Here is a 24,657-nt window from a genome sequence, read left to right on the forward strand (position 1 = left end):
AGTCCTACCTCTATGGAATTCACTTCAGTAAATCCCTTCCGTAATTTTCAAGGTCTGCCTGAAGAGTGGCTGTGGTGTTTACCTCTTTCCCGTTTTCCATCTAAATTAACTTGTGATTGATTTTTGTTAAATTCTTTCACTAATGCTGTGCTTTAACTTCAGGTTGTTTCTCTCGTTTTTTATTTCTTCTTGTCAAAAGAATGTTTTTTCATCTCTGATTCCTCTTTTATTGACACGTTAGTAGTCATTTGTGGTTGTCTCCAACTGAGAAAGGTGCAGTGACATATCTGCAGTGTCAAAAGAGAAACTTAACAAAAAGCTTTATTAGGTCTGTTTGCGTATGCTGGGGGTATGCTGATGTGAGGGCTGATGTGAGGAGATTGCTGTAGGACTTTCACTCACAGAGTCACTCAGCTGTTACCTAGACTGCCTGCAGGAAAAGGGCGTGCTGACCAAGAATGAATATTTTAAGTTCAGTTGTTATTTTGGGAATTAGCTGTGTTTTTGTCTTAATATCTGAGCAGAAAGTATCACTCATAGGCAGTGCTGTTCCTCTCATGTATGGTGAAGAAAATGTATTTGCACTATGCATCATGTAAGACATCATGGCAACAATTTTTTATTGTCTGTTTCTTTTCATAAAAAAATCTGATGCCTATTATTAAGCTAAATGAGTGCAGTGCAACAGCAGAAAATTTGTGTATGTAATCAGATGTGGGCAGCAAAAGCATATTTAGATGTTAAACGTTGTGACATTGTATAGTAGAGGTATTCGGTCCAGATTCACAAATTTCACATAAAACAATTGTTTGTGCATGTAAGATAATGAGATATATACAGATACACATATGACCAAAGATTGTGAAGCACTGCTTTAAATTATTGGGATCTTTGGAATGATGATGATGATGATGATGATGTGGTAACAGCGAACAGTTAGGGAGCATTCATCCACCAAGGTCAGTTAAAGCATGAGTTAATTAGTTCACTTCTGCTGGAAAGTGAGATGTGGTGGGAGAGTACGGTACAAAGCAGTTGTCTGCACTCTGATTGTTCTTATTTAAAAGCTGAGTCTGTTTTGCATCACTGGTTACACTGACATGCTGCATACTGAACCAGCAGCAAATCATGTCTAATTACCATAAAGCTAATAGGAAAAGGAAGGTGAAATCTCATGATTAGTTTGAGAGTTCTGCCAAGGGACAGTGCAATCATGTTTAATTTCACTGCCGTATGGCACAGTTTTTCTTTGCGGTATAAAAATACCACCCATGCAAGTTCATTTCTGAGGCTCACGATGATAAATTTAGGTGTCATGGTTGGCAGGACCAGATGAGATGCTTAGGATCACTGTCTGATCTTGTGACGTGCCTGGCCAAAGCTTCCTGATCCACACAAGGTCCACAAAGGCATGGTGTTGTACTGACTCAGCTAGTGAAGGAAAAGAAGTTTGTTACAACATCTGTTTGGGGTATTTTTTCCTTCCACAGAGGTTTACTGACCATCATTTTCTCATTTGATTCTATCTGTGTTGAAACTGACATATATAATGAAGATACTTCTAAAAAAATCCCCCTAGATTTAACAAATTGCAGGCTTTCAAGAGATTCACTTTAACATTAAAAAAAAAACACGTCAGTGCTATCAGAAAACAGTAATATTTTAGTACTATTATAAACTACTTAGGTATACTTCCTGGAGCTATTATAGTTATTGTGACAGTCGTAAGCAATAAATAAAGGCTTGGAACATCAGAGCTGTTGTATATGGCTTTTATGTATACATATATATGTCTCTGTGTATATATATATGTCTAGTGAGCAGCTGGTCACAGGAGATAAAGTTATGGGAGACGGACAAATCACTACTCATCAGCTGAGCCTTGTTAGATCACATAAGTACTGTCTTAGCCTGCTCAGCTTGAGAAGTAAAACCAGATCTGTGAAGATAGCATAAAGGAAGATGAAAGTGTGCTGTATTCTAGTTCAAAAAAGTGCAGTTCAGATGGTTATTGGTAACTCATAAAGTTTTGGCACTGTGCTACTTGTGCTTCTTGTGTCCCGAATTATCAGGCTACAAGAGAAGCATGTGACTAGCCAGTGCTCCTGCTGCTTTGTTCTTCTGCCTCCCCTTTGTTTAAAAATTTAATAATTTCCCAGGATTTGATAATGGTATCATATTGCACATAAGGAAATCTATTCTGCAGCTTTTCTATTTTATCATAATGGGAAGAATTAGCTGGAGTTTTAAAAGAGCTGCTTGACTGCCTAATAGTGAAGGACCTCTGGAACAATCTATAGTCTCATTGCAAATATGTTCTATTGTGCAATAATCATTTAACAATTAATTTTAAATATTGTTTGCATTTAAACTATCTAGAAAACCAGATTTACAGGTAACTTAAGCTCTGATTTGGCTTAATAACCATATACATTCTTTCTTTCACAGACAGTAAATGTATATGTACAAGATGGAGGAACTGACTCTACACCTGTGAAAGTGCTGAACTGTGATACTATATCACAAGTGAAGGAAAAGATAATAGACCAAGTCTATCGAAATCTGCCGTGTTCTCAGTGGCCAAAAGCTGAGAGTGTAGCTCTTGGTAGGTTGCTCCTTGTGATCCTATATTGAATTGATGAAATGTGCTTTGTAATTTCGACTTCTCCATGTTGCCAAAAATTTCTACAAAAGCAACCTGAAGAATTTACGTTCAGCTGGATGCAAATATACTGCATTTTACCACAGTTTTAATGTGCATTAAAAATTAATGCTTTCTTATAGAGTTCTTTTTCCTGACTCTTAAAGTTTTTGTCTTCTGTCATTAGTGTGTAAAGAGCCTGTTAATGACTGTTAGCACAAATGTATTCATGTCTGACAGTATCGCAGGTACTAATTAATGTGATAATGACAGCATGGACAATTAACTGATGGAAAAGTAATGATGCATTTTCAGAAACTGGTACCAATTTTGATCTTATGATTGTTCAAAAAAAAGAATTATAACTTAGAGGAATTGCACTTTTAAAAGACGATGAGCCACCCAACCTATGAAAATCATCCTCTTCGAAGGCTTTCAGAATTGCTGTTCTCTTCTGAAAAGAAAAAAGAAAGGTGTTATCAAAAAGGCCTAATAATCTCATAGTAGAAGTTCTGTTTAAGAAGTTTTGCAGTATCCTCATTACTGCCTTAATTTGAAAGTACATGATGCAATTTTTACTCTTCAGAAGATACCGATAAATTAACTAAGAATGTTTTTTTCCAATCCACGGAAAGTCTTACTCTATTTTGGACTGATAGTGGTTCTTATTATATATATTAGTGGTATTATATGCAAAGGAATTTGACCTAATCTAGGTGTTTCTGCCCCAGCAGAAGGATTGGACTAGATGATCTTGACATTCTGTGATTCTGTGACTTTCCATGGAAAATAACCGGAAATTATGTGCATGCTTGGGAATAATTTGTGCAAACTTCTCTAATAAAGGCCCAACTAGAAAGGAATAAATAACACACATCATGATGTGTCAAATTACTTCTTTTAATATTCTGCAATGCGTCAGTGGTTCTCTAAATTTAAACATTCTTGGAGTAGTTATATTTGCATGTGGTTAAAACAGTTTTTTCTCATTTTAATTACACCTTAGAGTGGCGTCCAGGTTCTACTGCACAGATCCTCTCAGACTTGGATTTAACATCCCAAAGAGATGGCAGATGGAAACGTATCAACACACTGATGCATTATAATGTAAGGAGGTGTTTCAGAGCAGTTGTTCACATCTGTTAACTGTTCTCTAGTAATAAATAAAATCTTTATTTGTTTGTAGAGGAACTTCTGTTCTATGTAAAGAATCAAAAGAAAAACTACCTCTGGGTCTAGACAGTAAAAACTTGGGAGCATGAAAGGCTAGATCTAGACGTATTGCCTAAGCATCTTACCAAAAACTTATTATCTAAATACCAGCACTTTGCTTTCCTCATTATTGCAGTGTGCAAATCTGAATTCTCCTTTCAGCATTCAAAAGCTCCCTTTGCCTTTGCTGGGTCTCGTATTCATATTTTCTTTTGTTTCCTCTACAACTTCCTACACCTGAGAATTATCCTTGTTCTTGCACTGTTGATAAATAGATTTGGAGTTGATCTGTTTTGTTCAACAACCTAGTCAAGAGAGCAGATGTTGACATTCAGTATAGTCTGTTAGGTTTTGTACTGTGAACACTAACACTTGCAATCCACTTATCTATCCTTTGTATTTTATTTGTCCCCTTGTAACAACAGGTATCCTGTTTAGAAAATCTAGAAGTTAGTTTTCTCTCAGAAAAGAGTCTGATTCTTTACAGTAAAATCTATTTCTGTACAAAGGGCCTTCACACTGGTCTGGTGAACCGCTGAGGTCTTGGGTGTGCTTCTACATTTTGAGCAATCTGAGGAGGTGTTGATGCAATCTATTATGCGACAAGATAGAGGACAGTCTGCTCTGAATGGCAGACCCAGTTGCCCAATAGGCCTTTGAAGGACAGCATTTATCAGAGGTCCAGATTTCTAGCAAAAGATTACAGAAATCACAGTTTAGCTGTTCATAAATAAGTTCAGCCCTGCTTTATTCTTTTGTATAACAACTCTGTGTTTGTATCTTCCAAGGTCCGAGATGGTGCCACACTCATCTTATCAAAAATGGGAATTTCCCAGCAGCCAGAGGATAATCAGCAAGATGTCCCAGGGGAAAGTAAGTATCTTGGGGCCTCCCTACTCCCAAAACTAGTAGAAGTCAAACCTACACAGAGATGGTGATGCTGTTATCTTTATTCTATTTACTGAGTGTATATGGAGCTAGATTGTAGAATCATAGAATAGCTTGAGCTGGAAGGGACCTCAAGGATCATTATGTTACAGCCCCACTGGTCTAGTGGTTGGTGACCCTACCCACGGCAGGGAAGTTGAAACTAGATGATCTTTGAGGTCCTTTTCAACCCTGGCCATTCTATGATTCTATGATTCTGTGCTTTGGCTTTCCTGTACCCATCTCTGCATGTTCGAGCAGCATCTCTATTCTTCCCAGGTGACACATCCTTGTTTCCGTTGCCTTATATTCCTCACCAGACTGTATAGGACTTATTTGTTTTGTGTTACAGTCTGTACACTTTAAAATGGTTTCCTTCATCCTAGTTATAACGGAGCTTTAATTATAATTGAGGCCTCACCTGGAGTATTGTGTCCAATTCTGGGCTCCCCAGTACAAAAAAGACAGAGATCACCTTGAAGGAGTCCAGTGGAGGGCCACAAAGTTGATAACTTCTCTGGAGACGTTGAAGACCCGCCTGGACGCCTACCTGTACATCCTGGGCTAGGGATGGCTTTGGCAGGGGGTTGGACTTGACGATCTCTAGAGGTCCCTTCCAACCCCTATGATTCTGTGATTCCAGCTTAATAGAAAGTGCTCTTAGCAAACATTTTCTGGATATTTTCTTCCTTAATGCCATTGCGTCTGCAGTCAAAACATTTAACATTTTTAAGAAGATTCTCCTTTCTTCTTCCCTTTCATACTTTCTTCTTAAAATTTCTACTCCTTATTGGAATAAGAATTGATTGTACCATTATAGATGAACCACAGGAGAGACCTGCTCCTCTGCTCCATGATATAACAGATCTGATATATTTTCTCTATTGCATTTCTTACAACTACATTGCCTGAAGACTCATCACTGTACATTCATAGTTTGTGTCTCCCATGGCAGATGATATTTCACCAGCTATGTTCACTTGGTTGTTCCAGAATGTGTTAGCTGGTTTTGTTAATTCTTACATAATTTCTCTTAAAATTCAGTGTTTTCTATCATTCCTTTTATTCGAGGGTTGCAGTCCATTGTAAGCTACTGTCAGGACTTATTTTTAGTGTTTCCTCTCTTTCATGTTACTAATGCAGTCACATATGCAGTAATGCATGTTGCATAAAGTTAATTCTAATGCTGCTGCCTGCTGCAGTATGTTGGACTTCTCCATGTGAGAGATCATGTGTTAGCTTGGAACTCATCTTTTAAAGGTTTTACCTTCCTGTGTGGGTATTCTCTCTAGACCAGTTTCCTATATTTCTAAACTTCTTGACATGAAACATCCACTGTAGCCTAAAATGCACTCTGATATTAATGGAAATTGTAAATTAATATTCTTTGTCATGTGATTCCTTTTGCATTTCAGATGTTCTGTTTCTATTATTTCTATCCTTATATTGTTAATGTATATGATTTGGGCATTAGATTTATGGAATGATAGTTGTTGAGATTATTCTTTCCATGAAACCATTTGATATGCTTTGCTGTCTAGCACTGACCAATTGCTTCACCTAACAGTTTCATTCCTTTACACAAATTAAGTGATCTTAGATTTCATGGGTTCCAACAGCTTAGCAATCAGACAGATTAGAAATAATACACGAGGAACTTATCATTTTTCAAGCTGACTCTCAGTTGATAACTCAACATGTATTATTGCTATTCAGCAAAAGTATGCAGACTTTCATTTCATTAGTGTTGAGTGTTGACCAGGAGAGCAGAGCAGGCAGAATTACTTGCCATTTACCTTTTACTCTTTCCTCCTGGATGATTCCTGTTGAGATTTTATCCAACATCCTCGAATGTTCTTCCAGTGTCTCCACTGCTATTAGTGTTCTTCCAATACCTTTGCTGGTATTTATAAGTTCATAAGTTCATAAGTTCATAAGGTTGGAAAGGACCTATAAGATCATTTAGTCCAACCATCCTCCTATCACTATCTCTACCCAACTACTAAATCAAATCCCTTAGCAAATCCCTTAGTTTTACTCTATGAGTGGTGTCCCCCAAGGGTCAGTTTTGGGGCCCATCTTGTTTAATATCTTTATTGATGACCTAGACGAGGGAATTGAGTGTACCCTCAGTAAGTTTGCAGATGACACAAAGTTGGGAGGATGTGTCAAACTGCCTGAGGGTAGGGAGGCCCTTCAGAGGGATTTGGATAGGCTGAACAGCTGGGCTGAGCTCAATGGGATGAGGTTCAATAAGACCAAGTGCCGGGTCCTCCACTTTGGCCACAATAACCCCATGCAATGCTATAGGCTTGGGGCAGAATGGCTTGAAGAATGTAGAGAGGAAAAGGACCTGGGGGTGTTGGTTGATGCTCGGCTTAACTTGAGCCAGCAGTGTGCCCAGGTGGCCAAGAAGGCCAACGGCATCCTGGCCTGTATTAGAAATAGTGTAGCCAGCAGGAGCAGGGAGGTGATCATCCCCCTGTACTCAGCTCTGGTACGGCCGCACCTCGAGTACTGTGTTCAGTTTTGGGCCCCTCACTACAAGAAGGACATTGAGGCCCTGGAGCGTGTTCAGAGAAGGGCAACAAAACTGGTGAGGGGTCTGGAGCACAAGTCTTATGAGGAGCGGCTGAGGGAGCTGGGATTGTTTAGTCTGGAGAAGAGGAGGCTCAGAGGAGACCTTATTGCACTCTACCACTTCCTGAAGGGGGGTTGTGGTGAGGAGGGGGTGGGCCTCTTCTCCCTGATAAATAACGACAGGACGAGAGGGAATGGCCACAAGTTGCACCGGGGAAGATTTAGATTAGACCTGAGGAAGCATTTCTTTTCTGAAAGAGTGGTCAGGCACTGGAATGGCCTGCCTAGGGAGGTGGTTGAGGCACCATCCCTAGCGCTGTTCAAGAAGCGTTTAGATGAGGTGCTAAAGGATTTAATTTAGTAGTTGGGTAGAGATAGTGATAGGAGGATGGTTGGACTAGATGATCTTATAGGTCCTTTCCAACCTTATGAACTTATGAACTTATGAACTATAAAACACTCAGTTTCATATAGAGGGTGATGTAGTGCAGCAAGCCAAGGAGCACAGTCCTAGTCCCTGTTCAGTTCAGTTGCACTGGTTGCTGAGGTAACTGCTGAGGCAGTAATCACCTCCACTCTGAAGAAGTGAAGTAGACCAGTGAGTAGAGACAGTGGTGTCCACGGTTTGCTTTGCTTTCTTAATGCTGAGAGGTGTTCAGTCTCCGGCTCTGGATTCCCAGTATTCCATTCTCCCCACATCTTTATGGCAGAATGCATTTTTGTTTTCCTTCCTCCCTTCCTCTGTTTCTTCCTTCCCCCTCTTTCTCTTTTCTTTCTCTACAATTATGTCTTCAGCTATGATTCAGTACCATGAAGCTCTTTGTACACACACGATCAGTATTCCAGGGTGGACTCCTTTGCTTTACATGTGCCGTTCTAAATTGTAAAGGAGAAGCAGGCTTCTGGGGACAATGCTGTCACACAAAGGCTGTCATACATGAAAAAAAAAAAATATGTTGAGACAGCTCAGCTACCAAAGCATGGAATGAAGACAACTTCCACCTTTTTTCTTCTCCGCACCCTGTCTTGTGCAGTGGTGATATACAAATTTGGGAAGATAGCATTTCATGCCAGGCTAGCCCATTTTCTTTAGTCCCTAAGGGTCTTCAGAGCTAGCTGCTGCCAACTTGTTCTCTCATTATAAAGCTAGTGCGAAGGAAGAGACGCTGACAGCGACAGTGACTTGTGAGATGCTAAGTGTATAAAATGCAGAGGAGAGGATCAGAGGCTTGCCCTCCCACACATGCACATTTATATGACACAGTCAGGGATTTACGGGGTTGGAATAAATAGAAATCCTATCCCTGCTCTATGAATAAGCCTTGTGACGATGTGGTTTTCCTTTTATCCAGTCTCATTAACTTGCACCTTTTGCATTGAGAAATGTCAGCTGAAGCCATTGACTGTCTGCCAAAGCAAGAGGCTTTGCACAGAACGAAAATGTAAAACCATGTTCAGAGATGTTGCTCTAAAACCTGGCATTGCTTCCATGCTGCTTTTGATTCACAGCTTCTAACAGGAAGACACTGTGAGCTGGTGGTTCTGACAAACTGAATGCAGAATTCTTTGCTTCTGGAGATAATAAATGCAATTACTAATCATATCAAGATGGAGAACGGTTCTGATCATTTTATGCTAGAATTTCTGAACAGAGCTACAACCCAAAACAGCGCGTTCTGTTGAAAACTTATTATGGGGGCTCCTCTCTGTTTTGCGTTTTTTGGTGGTTTGGTGGGTTTTTTGTTGTTGGTTTTTTTGTTTGTTTGTTTTTGGGTTGGTGATTTTTTTTTCCCCCAATCATTCTGCTGTAGAATAGCCAGAGGGCTGCAGATCAGAAATGCTGATGAGCAGATGTGTGTAGGCCAGCCCTTCCTTGAAGCGTTGTGTTCCCAGGAGAGGATGGGGCGAGCTCACTGTGGGCCATGCAGTGGGGGGAGGCTGCATTGGCAGTCAGTGGCTCACTTGCCTCTGCCAGGTCTACGTCAGGTTCATGCCATTCTGTATTGGGCAAGGAATTCACAAGGCCCAAGAAGTATTTGGGGGGGAAGGCAGTTGACCCTGTGGGCACAGTCCTCTCTCCATTAATGGCTTGTTGCATCACATGGCTGCTACAGCCAAAAAAGACAGCGTTTCCCCCTATATTTCACTTTCTTCACTTTCTGGCTTTCCACTGGGGAGAATATCTCCCAGAAGTGTGATCTCCGCCTAGCAACCATACTGCTGATATGTCTCATTGCCCCTGTTCTGCATTTCTCTTCCTCTTTCTGGCTGCTATTTTTAGCAATGAAGTGGGATCTTTGTGTTGCAGAAGTTCGTCCGGTTGAGCTGTGTTTTCTTTAAGCTGTACTTTCCTATGAAATAGCTACTCTTTCTCTAGTAGCTGATTCTGTTGTTGCTGAATAAACACGTGCTCAATTAAGCTAGACGCAAGGGCAAGAAATCTCTGTTGAGTTCCCTTCGGTGGGTTCTCTTCACTCCAAAGATAAATGAAGCTATGCACCATTACTAGAGCAAAGAGGATATATTCCTCTGAATCAAAGGGGGAAGTAGAAGTGTACCAAACAACATAGTTCTGCTGTGTATGATTTCATCTATTTATTTTCAAGAGTAAACAGGCAAAGTGAAAGAGACACCAAACTTATGGCTCATCAACAGGTCTTACCACCCTGACAAACACTTATTATGAGTGGTATCGATTGTGAAATCACAACTGCTTCAGAATGAAGTGATAGCATTTTTTGCTTTCTTATTTCATGCACGTGAATTTCCTACTCCGAGTAAGGACCTACAAAGGACAACAGCATTAACTGTCCAATTTGCACTTGGCTAAAAGATCCACCTGGTCAAAAAGAAGTAAATGCACAAGAATGCTGCATAGCTAATTCCTGTCATGAGAATATTTAAAACAGATTCAAGGATTCAAGTGGAAGTGTTGGCTTGGCCAAATTGCATATGAATTTCATTTTCCTCACTGATATAAAATATTTGACATTCATTTAAGACACGTCTGATAAATGTAATGTAGTTGTTGCGGAACTTAGTTAAAAACCTATTATGGGCAACAGTTTGAAAGGACAAAATTCACGCAATTAGAAACTGATATTTTCTGCTGGAACTGTAATTCAGTTACGTTATCCACATATATTAAAGCATAAAACTTAGCAGTATTGCAAAATAATTTGTGTAACAGGACTGAATCACTATTTTTATGGGAAATATAACTTTCACATTCTTAAGACACCAATGATTTAAAATGCACTGACTCAGTAACCTCCACTGGAAAAGCACCATTGATTTTTGGGACTATGCCACGCAGAAATATTAACTCAAAGTTCAGGATTTAAAGAAAGAACAAGTAAAAACAGGAGACTTGAAGCTAAGTTTGTGATGCTGAATCTTTGTTCAAGGGCTATTGCAAGTTTAAACTCGTAGTTGGAATTGGTATTGTATCTCATTCTTAACAAAAGATTCTCAAGCAGAAGGAGTTTTACCTGAATATTCACATACTATCGGTAGTTGAACTGTGCTTAAGGTCCATATGCATTGCCAAGCCAATGTCATGAGCATCCAGGTGCTTATTCCTGCTTCTGATATATGGCAGCAAGTTTGATAAAAGTATCTCCAGTTTATGCTATGAATACTGACAAATACATTAAAAAAATCTTATTCTAATGATTTTGAATTTTCTGACTGCAGTTATTACTTCTGTCTGCTCAAGTTCATGCTCCCTTAGCAAAAGGATGTGTTTTTTCCACAAAATTTTTTCCTCAATCCAACTACAAAATCAAGCACTACTGGTCAATACTGAGAAAGGCAGGGTAGAAGATAGCTGCCATACTTTGACCTCAGTGGTGAGGGTAAAAATGTAAGTTGTATTGTGATATCTCAAAAAAAAGTTGATATGACACATTCCTAAATCACAATTACTAAACTGACCACTGCCAAAATCACTGGAGCTGCTACAGCAATAACTTGTGCTGTACTCAGAGCAGGCTAAACTTGTCCTTACCATATCGACTTTTACATCAGTCCTAGTTGAGCTTCTGTAGCTTCCTCTCATCTCTGAAAGGTCACCAAGGAGTACAGGATTTCACTGTGAGCTCAAAAAATGCCTGTACTGTATTTGTGTGACCAACCTTATTGTATGTCTCCACAATCCTACTTCTGTGTCACTCTTTCAGTTATGTATTACTGAAAATTTAGTACTTGGACTGGTAGAGGTCAACCAAGTAAAATGTATCCTCCTGGCAAAAAAAAAAAAAAAGGTAAGTCAAGGATAGAGTGCAAGGATCTTACAATTACAGATGTGCGTGAATTATCTTCAAAATAATTTCTGAGGGAGAAATTGTAATTACTGCAATTACTGTTTCTAGGGCATGCACTTCTGGAAGATGAAAATAAGGTCTGGCACCTAGTCCGGCCAGTAGATGAAATTGATGAAAGCAAATCGAAGAGAGGCAGTGTGAAAGAAAAGGAGAGAACCAAAGCTATTACAGAGATCTACCTGACAAGACTTCTTTCTGTGAAGGTAGGGGTCAGATGTTGCCCTATTACACCACACTCCTAGAGATTTCGATGTACTGCTGAAAAAAGTGATGCAAGTATTAGTCATGCTTTCAGCTGAAATTTTCAATATCTGTGTCATGTACATACAGGCCTGCGTTCAGAGCTTCAAGTGATTAATATGCCCTCAAGAATGATACTGGGAAAGAGATAAATTTTAACTCCATATGAAAGCTGAGAGCCATAATTCTGAGTTAGTTAAATGAGATTTTTTCTTGCAAGACAAAGATGGATATTCTCTTCTATGCCACCTGTTTAGATAATATTCTGCTGGATTTTATTTTGAACAAAATGCTTTGCATAGTGCTCCAGAGCCTTTTGTTTCCCTGTTCTTGTTTCTTTCCAGTGCTGCAGAATAATCTAGATAAAATAGTAGAAAAGTTTTCAAATAGTGATAGATCTTTTAGACAATTTTAGCGCTTATACTGCAGAATGAATCACAACAAAATAATTGAACTAAGCATTCCTCTCTGCTGAAGGAATTTAGGATAATGTGTTTAATGGCTCCTAGACCAAGGTCTTTGTGAAAATGGGAATTACCTGACCCCAACTAAGGCCATTTGACCAAGTGGCAGAGTGAACAGGAAGGAAAGTCTGTGTATGCATGACAGAGACTTGGGGCCAGCAAGATGTACGTATCCCTCTGTTCCGTTAAAACATCTTGCAGCTGCCACTTTTCTATTCCCAACAGCCAGTTTTGTAGATTGTTGCCAGTCTGGAGTTTCGCTAACTCCCACAGAGCTGGTGAGTGGTTGGGATCACACGTGTTCATGCAGCCCCAGGACTGTTGATGTGTCCTCCCTGCCTGCATGGCCAGCGTGAGGCTTTAGGGCTCATTGCCCTCTCTGACCCTGCCCTGCCCTGGGGATGGCAGCTGGACTGATGAAGAAAGAGAGGATGCAGCCCTTCAGATGTGACTCTAGGGCCAACTGGGTTGACTGGGGAGAAACTATGTGGCCTCAACAAGGTCTTCTCTAAAACACAGGGACACTCTCAGAAGTGATAGTCCATAAGGTCCTGACAGGTGCAGGAATCCAGCCAGAAGTGCAGCCCCCCAAGGTGTGCTTCACCCCTCACACCTGGTAGAACTGGACATCTGGTGAGACCCAGGTGCTTTCCCTAACAAGTCAAATGGCCTCCAGTACTTTTTCCTCTCAGTCTGTATCTAAAATTATTTTACTGGTGCATGATGCTCTGGAATCTGAGAAACTGGAGGTGGGAAGCTGCAGAACAATTAGAAAATTGCTAACAATTTTTTTTTATGTGTACAATGACCTTGATTTGTACATCTATTTTATACTTAGCAAGTAGGTTCTGCTATACTTCTGTCAGGAAGAAAGCACAGCTTTCTGTTTTAACCAAATAATAGCTGATTAAATTAGCCTTTCAGACTACAGCATAAAAGTGTTCTCTAGAAGGTCTTTCCTGCTTAGGCTGTTTCCAAGTTCATTGCATTAAGGAGTTTTTGTCATTGGGCAGCCTCAGCACTCGGAACGGAGAGCCTTCAGTAACTGCAACTGGATTAGAGAAATACTCTTGGATGGCACTGAGGTCAGCCTATAATGCAAAATTTGTTTTTATTCACTTTTAGGGAACGCTTCAGCAGTTTGTAGATGACTTTTTTCATAGTGTGCTCAACTCAAACCACGTGGTGCCACCAGCTGTGAAATACTTCTTTGATTTTCTTGATGAGCAAGCAGAAAAACATGACATCAAGGATGAAGATACCATTCACATCTGGAAAACAAACAGGTATGAACACAGAAGAGAAATGAGAGTGTAATTGCCCGGTATGTGCTGGCACTATCACCACAGATCACAGTAAATCTCATTTGTAATTCTCAGAATCATTTTAATTGAGATAATATGATCAAAAGGATTCCCTGTCTACAGGTTGCAAAAATGAAAGTCGCTTACCTATGGGATGGTCGTCGGCAGATTTACCTCTTTGTTTTTCATCTTTCCTCAGAGAAGAGGAAAGCAAGAGGCAAAAGGGACCAGAGTTGCCTGTCAGTGCACAGAATCTAAGAAAATGTTGTTCAGGCAGTTTCTCTAACCTCTCGGGCATCTCCTCTTGCTGCTTTGAGGTGCTCAGGATTCTTCTCCAATAAGTTATTCTCATTTTTCTGGCAGAGCTATAAAGGCTTTGTTTCCAGATGTGGAAAACAGACAAAAGACAGCTTATGTCATTGTTGAAATATAAAATTAAACTTCAGTGTAGTGAGGAGATCAAAATGCAAAACCCATATTTAATTTCATGTGATTTCTTTGTTATAGAACATTTATTGTGCAAAAGATCATTTTTCTTTTTTTACCTTTTTCTTTCCTTCACAGCTTGCCTCTTAGATTCTGGGTAAACATACTGAAAAATCCCCACTTCATCTTTGATGTTCACGTTCATGAAGTAGTGGATGCTTCCCTGTCAGTCATTGCACAGACTTTCATGGATGCTTGCACAAGAACAGAGCACAAATTAAGCAGAGTAAGTAATTTGCATTCTACATCCAGACTACATTCATGCCTGACAAGACACAGGGCATTGTCCTAGACAATACCCATTCTCTGAGAAGATACAGCAGTGATAGTTTCCTTCTACTTTTATTATGAAGTTAGCATTTCTCCACTTAGCAGGTCTGTGAGTCTGCCATCCTTACTGCTCAGTCTGCCAACTGATAGTCCTAAAAGGCAGGAAATAGCAACTGCTTTTATAGAAAGCAAGTTTAAGTACTTGTCAGGGTCCACCATAATTTTAAATCATCTTCCATTGGTATATACAATAATGCTGTACGTAAACTTTTAAAGACAAGTAATCTCACCCAGGTATCAAGGTAAATGTTCATAATGATATAATGTTAATAATACACATCAGAATGTTAATATCTGCAAAGCTCAAGTGCTTCCCTTAGGTTCTTGGCTTCATGTTTTGCGTGTTCATGTTGCTTCATGTTTAGCGGTTCATAAATCAACCAAGTTTCTATTATAATTTTTTTCAGGATTCTCCTAGTAATAAATTACTTTATGCGAAAGAAATCTCTAATTATAAGAAAATGGTGGAAGAGTAAGTATAAAGAGACTTTTTATGCTGATGCAGAGTTGTTAGAGTTTTAAGCCTTGTAAATAGACGCAGTACAGGAAAAGCGAATGCTGAAGCAGTCAAAGTCAGCTGTCAAACGTTAGAAATTTTACACCTGAATGTTAAAACGTTCCCCTGGCAGCGGTGTTCACAGTGTTGAAATGAAGTGTCATTGTGACCCAATGCAACAGATGGATAGAGTTATTTGGAGAGAACACAGTGCTGTTCTCCACGATGACTGTTCTTACCCGCTGATCTGTCTAACCAACGCTGCACTTCCATAACTGAATAGGAACCAAATCCTGAAAACATTTTCACACAAACACTTTTTCTATTCAGTCTCTTTATTAATGATTGATATGGGAGTTCTATTAATACCGCTGGAGGTCTGCTGCAGGACACAACTCTTAATAACTGGTTACTTCAGAAGTTTTAAGACCTGAAATAATCACCATCAGGGTGATGAGTAGATTCCTATCCTGCAGCACGGCCCTGTTCAAGCAGGTGCAATTTGCCTTTCTTGCAGGGGTATCAAGTACATAATGACTGCTGGGAGATTGAGGAACTAAGTGAGTCACTGGTGTGTTGTGGTAGAACATCTGCACTATTGGGAAACATATTTTAAGTAATTGCAAAATCAAAATACAGAATTACCAGGAAACCACAGTGTATTTCACCTAAGTGAAAGTTTGTTTTCATTTGTTGCAGTTACTACAAAGGCATTCGTCAGATGGTACCGGTTAGTGACCAAGATATGAATACTCATCTAGCAGAAATCTCTAGGGTAAGAATAAATTAAGTTTCCTTGTCATGAAATTGAAGCCAAGTATAGCACTGTTTTTGTCTTCTCGTTCCAACTCGACAAGTGTTTCTTTTTGTATATCTAAGCATCAAACGAACTACTTCATATCTCTGTGAAAAACTCCTTGGTGTAGTGCTCTTGGGCCTCTTGAAGTGTTGATTATTGAATGGAATCAAGAATGGTTATTGTCACAAATCTCTTTGAGTGATGTAGGTGCCAGAGCAGAGCATTCACATCCATTGTGGAAAAATTACAACAGCGTTGAAAGGAGTTTTCTCTTTGCTGCATGCATGTGCTTTTTAGCACTGACCACGCTGATTACAAGCAGTGACTGCTTTCAGAGCACTACCACATCAAGAGTGTGACTCTAGAAATGAAAAGGGATTCACGTTAGGTACAGCTCATTTTAGTGCTGTCTGTATGAAGGCAATATTTTTGCTTTACACTGCACACAAGAGGCTTGACACGTGCTTGTTTGATTGGCATTTTTACTTTGCACAGTATAGGACTCTGGTGCTACCTATAATGGAGGAAAGCAGAGAAGGTTGTTTGCTAGCTGCGAGCTCCAATTGGAGATTTAAGGAGCAAAGGCACTGCAAAACCTGCTTCACTCTTGAAAAAGCCTGACTGCTGTGTTGCTCACCTTAGCTAGACCAGGCCCGTGTTTTCAAAGCACTTAACTCAGAGAATCTGCGGAAGCCCTTACCAATCTGAAAGAGATACTGTACATAGTGACAGGTTTGCTCGCTCACTCATGTTATTTCAGACATCCTATTGATATAAAGAAATAGGGGAATTCTTGTGGTTTGTTTATTTCATTGCCCACAGGACCTAACATTTTGCAGATCTGCATCCTCAGGAGAATGTTTCTATTTTCTGTCAGCCACTACAAAGCTCACATGCGATGACATTTCATTTTCCGTATCATTTTATTTATTTTAAAAAGGGTAATTAAAAGTAAATTCAGAAGAACACTTTAAAATCAGCATAATATGTTGATTCTTTCTAATTATACTATAAAATATGATCAAAGTAAGTATGAAAAGATTGACAGAACGTTGCAAATTTTGACCAGCTCTGGAAGTGACTTTTATAGGGTAAGAAAAGATGGATCTTTCTCAGCTGCTCTATGGCTTGGATACTCATTTATGCCACTGGCTTTTTTTTTCCAATGCTTTATTTTCTTAACTAATTTAAAAATCTAAAAACATAGCTAGAGACTTGAATTCTATACATTTGGATGGAAAGCATCTGTTTAGGACAGATAGAGTACATTTACTGAGTAAGTTAAATGTCATGGGGGAAACAAAAGGAGAGATAATGAAAGGAATAATTGTTGCTTCATTTAAAAGTCCCTTTCTCTTTACCTTTCTGTCTCCCTTCTTTCCATCTTCAAGACTCAAATGGCTTCTTCCAAATGTATGTGTGCTTGCTATCTGATGAGTTACATCTTTCCTGTAAAGAGCTGAGTAAATGATTTCAAATAGACATGGTAGTGACAGAACCAGTGTGTGGTATCTCAGCAGTATGTAGATTACTGAAAACTTTAGTTATACATACCCATTCTCTTAATGTTACAACTGTAATCTGTAGTTTGACAAGCTTCAAAATATTTTCCACCTCCCTTGTTGGAGCTGCAGACAGGCTGGAAAAGCACCAGTGGGAAAATCTAGATCTGAAAATCGCCAGACAGAAGTTTTTCCATCACTTAGCAAGACACAGAAGAAGCAGAACTTGAATTTGAAAATAGGGCTTTCTGCTCTATCCAACAGTAATGCACGTGCATAACTTTCAACTGTCTGTGATGCAGTTTTGATGTTTGCTGTTCATGTGTTGTTTAACAGGCACACACCGATTCCTTAAACACACTTGTGGCTCTGCACCAACTCTACCAGTACACTAACAAATACTATGATGAGGTAAGTGGTGGGGTTTCATTTCTTTTTCTTTTCTTTTTTATAACAGCAGCAAAAAATTATAAAGACTGACTTTCCCTGGATAATAAGGTAAAAACAATGTTGAACAGAAAGCCCTAACTCTGCAGTTAGGCACCTTCCTTGAAAATTATGTTGCTCAAGAGTATGTTCCTAGTAACAAACAGTTTCTCTATGGGGTATCCGATTTTGGCAGTGATTGCTTAATGAGATCTGAAAGAAAAATAGATTTAGAAATTCTTTCTCTTCAGTTCTGTCATCCAAACTCCAAGAATTAGGAAATGGGAACGTCACCGAGCAAAAAGCAGTCATCAGAGCCTTTATCGGTTAAGTTTTAAGCCAGTAGTTTATTTTTGTTAGGAGCAATCCATTAATCTTGTTTTGCTTGTAGGAATGGGGCAGTGCCTTTTTCATTAGTTAAGATGCACTTAAAACCTCCGTGCGTGCTGCTGCCCCCAGTTTGCCTTACCAAATGAGGTGCCTGCCCAAGGTAAACTGCAGCAGAACAACTGCTGAGAATAGTCAGATTTGAAAGGAGGCTTACAGAGTCAGTCCAAAGTTTTTCTTGGATTCTTCATGCCCCAAGGAAAGGGGGACAAAGAATATCCCAGTGTCGCTGGGCTGTGGCTGTGGCTCTCCAAATTTAATCTGAAAACAAAAAGAGAGAAGGAAACTTTTATCCAAAGGTTTCCATGGAAATGAAAGCCTCTAGAAAACTCTCAGAATTAAATCAAAGCGAGTAAGAGCAGATGCTGAATCAAAAAAAAGGAGTGCAGCACATGTGAGCTTGCTTCAGTTTGTCTTGCACCTCAGCACAGTTCTTGTTTTCACTTAAATATAGCACTAAAGGCAGTGAGTCTCATACCCAGCTTCACTGCAGCTGCTTCCTACAGCTTTAAAACAGACGTAAGCAAGAAGACCCAGCTCATCTCGAGACATCTTGCGATGGGGTTAGTAGGAAAAGTGGTTGGAGATTCAGAGGCAAACTTAATGGGTTTGGTTTCCCCACCCCCAGAGCTCAGTAAACTTATTTTCAACATATTCCAGAATATCTGGCAAATGCTGACTGTATCCTGGGCTGCATCAAAAGAAGGGCGGCCAGTAGGGAGAGCAAGGTGATTAGGCTCTGCCCTCATGAGAGCCCACCTGCAGTACTGCGTTCAGCTTTAGGGACCCCATCAAAAGGACATGGACCTGTTGGAGTAGGTCCAGAGGTGAGCCACAAAGCTGGAGCATCTCTTTCATGAAGACAGGCTGAGAGAGTTGTGGTTTTTTGGCTTGGAGAAGGGCATGATCCAGAGTGACCTGATAGCAGCCTTTTAGTGCCTGAAGGAGACTCTTCCAGGAAGTGTATGAGAGGACAAAGATAATGGTTTTTAATTAAGAGGTTTAGACTAGGTATAATGTAGAAATCATTTACTCAGAGGATGGTGAGGCACTGGCACAGCTGCACAGAGAAGCTATGGGTTCCCCATCCCTGGAGGCATCCCAGGCCAGGTTGGATGGGACCATGGGGAGCCAAGCTGGTGGGTGGCAGCCTGCCATGGCAGGGGTTGGGGCTGGGTGGGTTTTAAGATCCTTCCAACCCAAGCCATTCTATGGTCTCTCTGACCTGTGATGGTCACCCATTGAACCTGTGTGACAGATGAGAGCGCTGCTTCTCCCGCACTCCCTTGTCCCTGCTCCCAGCTGTGGTTTTGGGATTCTCCAATTTGGAGGCGGGCACAGATGGTGCCTGCTCTCTGCTCAGCCGTCACTCAGAGGTTATCAGTGGCGAAGCACCAAAGTACAAAGCAGAGCTGCAGCCCTTTCTTTTGCATACATCACTGTATAACAACGAGATGCCTCTGATCAAAAGGCTGCTAATTCACAGTTAGGGAGATAGTACGTCAAGAACCATTCAGGAAAATTAATTGAGCTTATTTATTTTCCATAAAAATGCTTTAATTTGCATAAATTGGAACATTTTGCGACGGCCCTTATCTTTGTTGCTGAAGCTGTGGCTGCAGCATGCGCTGCACCCTGCGCATCTCTGCAGGGCTTGACAGTGACTAAGTGGGTAAGCTCTAATTGTCCACATTTATGTGAAGGTTATATTCACCAGCAGAGATAATGATGAATTATTTAGTCTCGATTTGAGGCGTTACAGCTAGGTGTAAATGTTTAAATTAGGGGAACAATATCAAATTAAATTAGGCCCTATTTAAATGCCGTAATAAGAGTTTATTAACTCTGTCTTGTAAAAATGTTTTCACGCTTTGAAAACAAATCCATTAAAATAATGATTTCTAAACAAATTTGCTCCAGTGTTTGAAACTCTAATGCCGTACCAGCCCTCAAAAGGGAAATTATTAGCTGAATTGAACCTGACTGCATTAATCTCCATTGTCAATAAAGCACACGAAGCAGCAGGAAGCGCAGGTAGTGACAGGCAGACTCTCTTTCTCCAGCCCTTTTATTTGCCAACTTTGGTAGTATTTAAACACAGCTGAAGGTGTCTGCTCGCTGACAGCATCTGACTTTTATTAATAAAGCTGGTTGTAGGAAAAGAACAGTTTTGCCATACTGTGCATTCTCCTAATGGAGAAATCTAATAGTTGGTGCAAGAGTTTCCCTAAAGGATGGTAGGAATGAAAACCTTTCAAAACCTTTGAAATTTGAGCTCGAGAAGCCCTTAAAAACTCTATTTGAAGAAAAACCTTCTCATAACAGCTGACCTTTTTGAGCTCTCGTTTTAAAATCCCTCGTGTCTTGGAGTCAGGCCTTCCTGCACAGTCGGTGCAGGGGCTGTGTGAGGGCCGCTGGGGCTGCTCAGATGAGCTCTGTGCGTCCCGAGCCGTGTGCTGCTCAGCTCTACCTGCAAAGGGAGGGCCGGCAGCTCCCCGGCACTGTGAGCAGCCTATCTCCTTCATCTTACTGCTCACACACTGGCAACACTTGGTGTTGCCCTCACCTGTGCCACCCAGGAGCTGCTCATAGCCAAAGCTAGCAGGGAAGAGCTTTACTTGTTGCTGCTAAATGACCCTCAAGCCTCATAGGGTGCTCTGCAATAGGGTGCTCTGCAAGTAAAACTCTTCTCTTAACTAGCTGTAAAGTTGTTTTTTCTGATGTTTCTCCCGCTGCCTGCTCCATGTTGCAATACAATATTTCAAAAGATAAAGTACTATCTATTAATTTCCTCGGATGCCAGCATAATGCAGAACATTGCGCTAACTGTGATAAAATAGCAGAGACTGTCACTTTTACTGTCTCGAGGTGTAAAGCAGAACGTGGGACCCCATATTGGGACCTTATCTGTGGCACCAGGTGAACACGGCAGGCTTGGAAACCGAAGCAGTGTCAAACACTCCGTCTGGGAACGGCGTCATATATTTTATGCTAAACGATCCTAAACATTCTGTGTTTATTTCTTCCAGATTATAAATGCACTTGAAGAGGATCCAGCTGCACAAAAAATGCAGCTCGCCTTCCGTTTACAGCAAATAGCAGCTGCGTTAGAGAATAAAGTGACTGACCTTTGACTCGAAAGCCGCAATAAAGAAATCTGATCTGAAGATGTTCAAATTCATTCTTCCTGTTAAGGAAATAGTGTTCTATTTTTTAATGTGTAATTACAACTTTAAATGAAAGATTTCATGTTTTTTTGATAGCAGAGGTGTAATGTAAAAAATTTTTACTGTAAATTATGCTTCTAATTAAAAGCTGTGTTGTGTGTAAATGAATCTTCTGTGGGAAGGAGAGTCCTTTGGCTGGGGGCTGGGTGGGGGGTGGAGGAAGGCGAGTCTGTAGTTCAGTTAATTGCATAGAATCTAAGACATCAGCATTTAGAACTCATTATGCAAGTAAACTCAATATTATAGCATCCTTTATATTTTAAGCAATATTTTACTAGGAAAATAATAGCATATTCAGAGAACCATGCAATATCCCCTTTTATTTTGATAACTGGAAACTGACTTCCACGTAGCTCCGAAACTTCGCCCGTGCTCATAATGAACGTAGTAAACGACGTGTCCGATTCCTCTGTGAGATCTGCAAACGGGTTTCGCTGCCACACACAGTTCTTACGTCAATTATTTATGCCCACGGTAATGCACAGTACTGCGCCCACCACAGCCGGCTGCGACGGAAGCGACAGCAGTGCCGTGGATGTGAGGAGGGTTCCACTGAAGCACGATGGTCTCTTTTGGTTCAGAAGTCACCGCAAAAGGAGAATTAGTCCTTAAAAATTACAGCCCTTTGTTATCAATGTGAGTTTTATGATATATGCTAATGTGCCTTACTTGTACTAATTCTGTGAATCTGATGAATGGTTTTGTAAAAAGAAGCAGATCAGAAAAAGAAATATTTATGTGCTATTGAATGACTTTTGTGTGAAAACCATGACCAGCAGAATGCTTGTAATTAGCCGCTTGCCGAGAGTGTGTTGTTTAACATGATTATGTATAATATCTTATTTTAGAATGGTTCTGATGATTTTTTTTCTTTGGAACTGTCCTAGAATTGCCATCACTTGTTTTTATTGTATTTGTGATGTAAAATACTAGTACGATATTGGAAAAACTGTATACCCATGTGTTGAAAACCACTCAGTCAGTTTTGAGCCTTGGAATTCCGCGTCTGATCGAACACACGCCATCAACCTGTAGCAAAGACAGTTGAAATCACTAGTCGGAAGTGTGCGCTTACAGCGGATGTAAGCTACGTACAAATCAAAAAGCTAGGTACGCCTTCTCAAATTGCTGTGTTGCACATCAGAGAACTTCGTTCCCTTCTGTCTCACCAGCGTCGGCAGCGAAGTAGCATTGTAGGGAAGCGCTGCCATCTGTGTGAGCCCACTCCCTGCCCTGCCCAGCGCCCACACCAGCCCGGCCAGCTGACCCAGGCCCAGCACCCGCCCCTACAGCACCCTACGTGGCTGTGTGGTCAGTTCTACCGTTGGCTGATTTGGTTTTTTCCTTTTTGAAAGCTTCCTGGTATTTGTGAGTGGACCTTCCCATCAGCTACAGAAACAGGAAGCTTCACCAGTGCCAGTCCTGCGGGTGAGGAGGGCTTTTGGTTTGGTTTTTGTACTCGACTTCTTGCATTTCTTGTGTATAACCGTTCCTGACCTTGCCTGGGCTGTAAGTTATTGTACACTGTGTAGGACTGAGGTACGTGATTGCTACATAAAGCTGCTTTGCCAGCTACTTCTTCATCAACAAAAGCATCTTAATTTCATGGCTAATCTGTTTCTTTGTCATTATTTGTAAATCCTGTTAATTGTAAATCAAATACAATGTTGTTTGTTTTTTTCCACAAAGTGTCACGGGATCGTTACTGGCACTGGGGGGCGGCTGCAGGAAGGGTTGGTAATGCTTCCTCGGGGCTGATGGAGCGGCAGCGCCCGTCAGTCTGCGGTTGGTAATGGACGAGCACAGCGTATCCTGCAGATGGTGTGGCTGACATCATGCCCCTCTTACGGGCATTTGCTCTGAAAAATGAGAGTACCCTTGAGAAGAGAGGATGTGTTCCTACATCCCGTAGCGAGGCATCTTCTTGCCTGACAGAAACACGCCTTGAGGTCTGAAAGTCACCTAAAGCACAGCTCGGTGATGTCCCTCCTGAGCAGGAAGCCCTGGAAGGAGGAAGGAGAGCTTCCAGGGGTAACGCTGGAACTCAGCACCGCAGGCCCGGTACAGAGCAGCTGCAGGAGGGCAGGAGCTGCCCTGTGTGGTGGCGGTGCTGCCAATCTTTCCCACCTGTGCAATGAGCCAAGTGTGTGCCTGCTGCTGTGTGTGAGCAGTGGGGCGGACCCACCGGTGGCTCTGTGCCTTCCGCCCTTTTTTCACATGGCGTGGGAAAACCTGCAGGCGTTGGGCACAGGGAGCATGGGGGCCACTGACTGTGAGCAGCTGCAGCTACAAAGGGGACTTGGTGCCAGCTCTTTGGTTTCTCTAAGTCTCCTCTCCTGAAAGCACGGAGTGGGAATTTGAATTGATCCGAGCTGTTATATTTTATTCTTTTGCCTTTTGGCTATGCTTTTACAGTGCTTGTTTTTCCACTCTGGTGCTCTGTTTTGTCCAGGCCTAGTTTTTGGCTTCAGCTTTCCCTGCATTTTAGCAATCTGATTCTGAAACACTTCATGCTCCTCCTTTGGTTTCTGCTGCTCCTGCCATCTGGCTCATCTGCAAGATAAAAGAAAAAGGCCCACTGGGGGTGTCCCTCCTTTATATCCCCTCTGCAGCCCCTCCTAGGAGCTCTTCTTTGGGCCCAGGAAACTTCTCTCTGCACAGTAGGAGTGACATGGCAGCTGGAGACAGAGCTCCCCTGCTGGGACACCCACCCTTCCTGGTGCGGGGCAGGGGCTGCCAACGCCTCCCGCACCTGAGTCCCACTGCTGAGTTCAGCACCTCCAAAGCCGTAGGGCTTCGCCACTTGCTCCACACCTGCAAACAAGCCAGTAGAGATCTCAGCTGATGGAACAAGGTGCATATTTCTGCTAAGTAACTTGATCAGGAGCTTTCTGTCTATTCCTGGGTGCCAGTTTCCCTATGACACCTTCCTAGGTCTTCTTCCAACACTGCATCTTCTATAGAACAAGTTGTTATGGGCAGGAGGGCCCTCAGCCAGCTTGTGTTCGTAATGCACCGTGCTCCCTCAGGATGTTTTTTGTCACCGCTCTGTCACAGCCAGACGTGAGCCTCCTGTTCCACAGGCAGCAGTGCTGGGTGTGTGGTCAGCCTGTTCAGGCTGAGCTGTGACCACTTGCACTCTAAAACTGGATTTTCTGGCAGCCTGAAGATTGCAGGAGCCATCACTATAAACAAAAAAATAATAATAATAAACGTACGGGGAATTTGGGAACTCAAACTGAGTTTCATCCATTCCCAAATTCCCAAACTCTCTTTAGGTGGGAGATTATTTTTTTAGCCAGCTGCATAAC

General features: G+C 41.2%; 1 protein-coding gene across 2 annotated transcripts in view; it reads left to right on the plus strand.

Moving 5' to 3' along the window:
- The window catches only part of PLXNB2 (plexin B2), a 174,132-nt gene extending 151,107 nt beyond the window's left edge, over nucleotides 1-23,025 (plus strand). For both annotated transcript variants that reach the window (XM_065743529.1, XM_065743530.1), the window contains 10 exons: nucleotides 2,449-2,605; nucleotides 3,648-3,748; nucleotides 4,642-4,726; nucleotides 11,734-11,888; nucleotides 13,515-13,675; nucleotides 14,258-14,405; nucleotides 14,917-14,981; nucleotides 15,705-15,780; nucleotides 17,643-17,717; nucleotides 21,149-23,025. In XM_065743529.1, coding sequence (XP_065599601.1) covers nucleotides 2,449-2,605; nucleotides 3,648-3,748; nucleotides 4,642-4,726; nucleotides 11,734-11,888; nucleotides 13,515-13,675; nucleotides 14,258-14,405; nucleotides 14,917-14,981; nucleotides 15,705-15,780; nucleotides 17,643-17,717; nucleotides 21,149-21,253 — 1,128 coding nt within the window. In that variant the 3' untranslated portion in view covers nucleotides 21,254-23,025. The remainder of the gene's footprint in view (nucleotides 1-2,448; nucleotides 2,606-3,647; nucleotides 3,749-4,641; nucleotides 4,727-11,733; nucleotides 11,889-13,514; nucleotides 13,676-14,257; nucleotides 14,406-14,916; nucleotides 14,982-15,704; nucleotides 15,781-17,642; nucleotides 17,718-21,148) is intronic.
- The last annotated feature ends 1,632 nt before the right edge of the window (nucleotides 23,026-24,657 follow it).

The sequence above is a fragment of the Cyrtonyx montezumae genome, unplaced genomic scaffold (genome assembly GCF_038088225.1).
Source record: "Cyrtonyx montezumae isolate F1298 unplaced genomic scaffold, pur_monq_1.0 scaffold_3, whole genome shotgun sequence".
NCBI classification, from domain to species: Eukaryota; Metazoa; Chordata; class Aves; order Galliformes; family Odontophoridae; genus Cyrtonyx; species Cyrtonyx montezumae.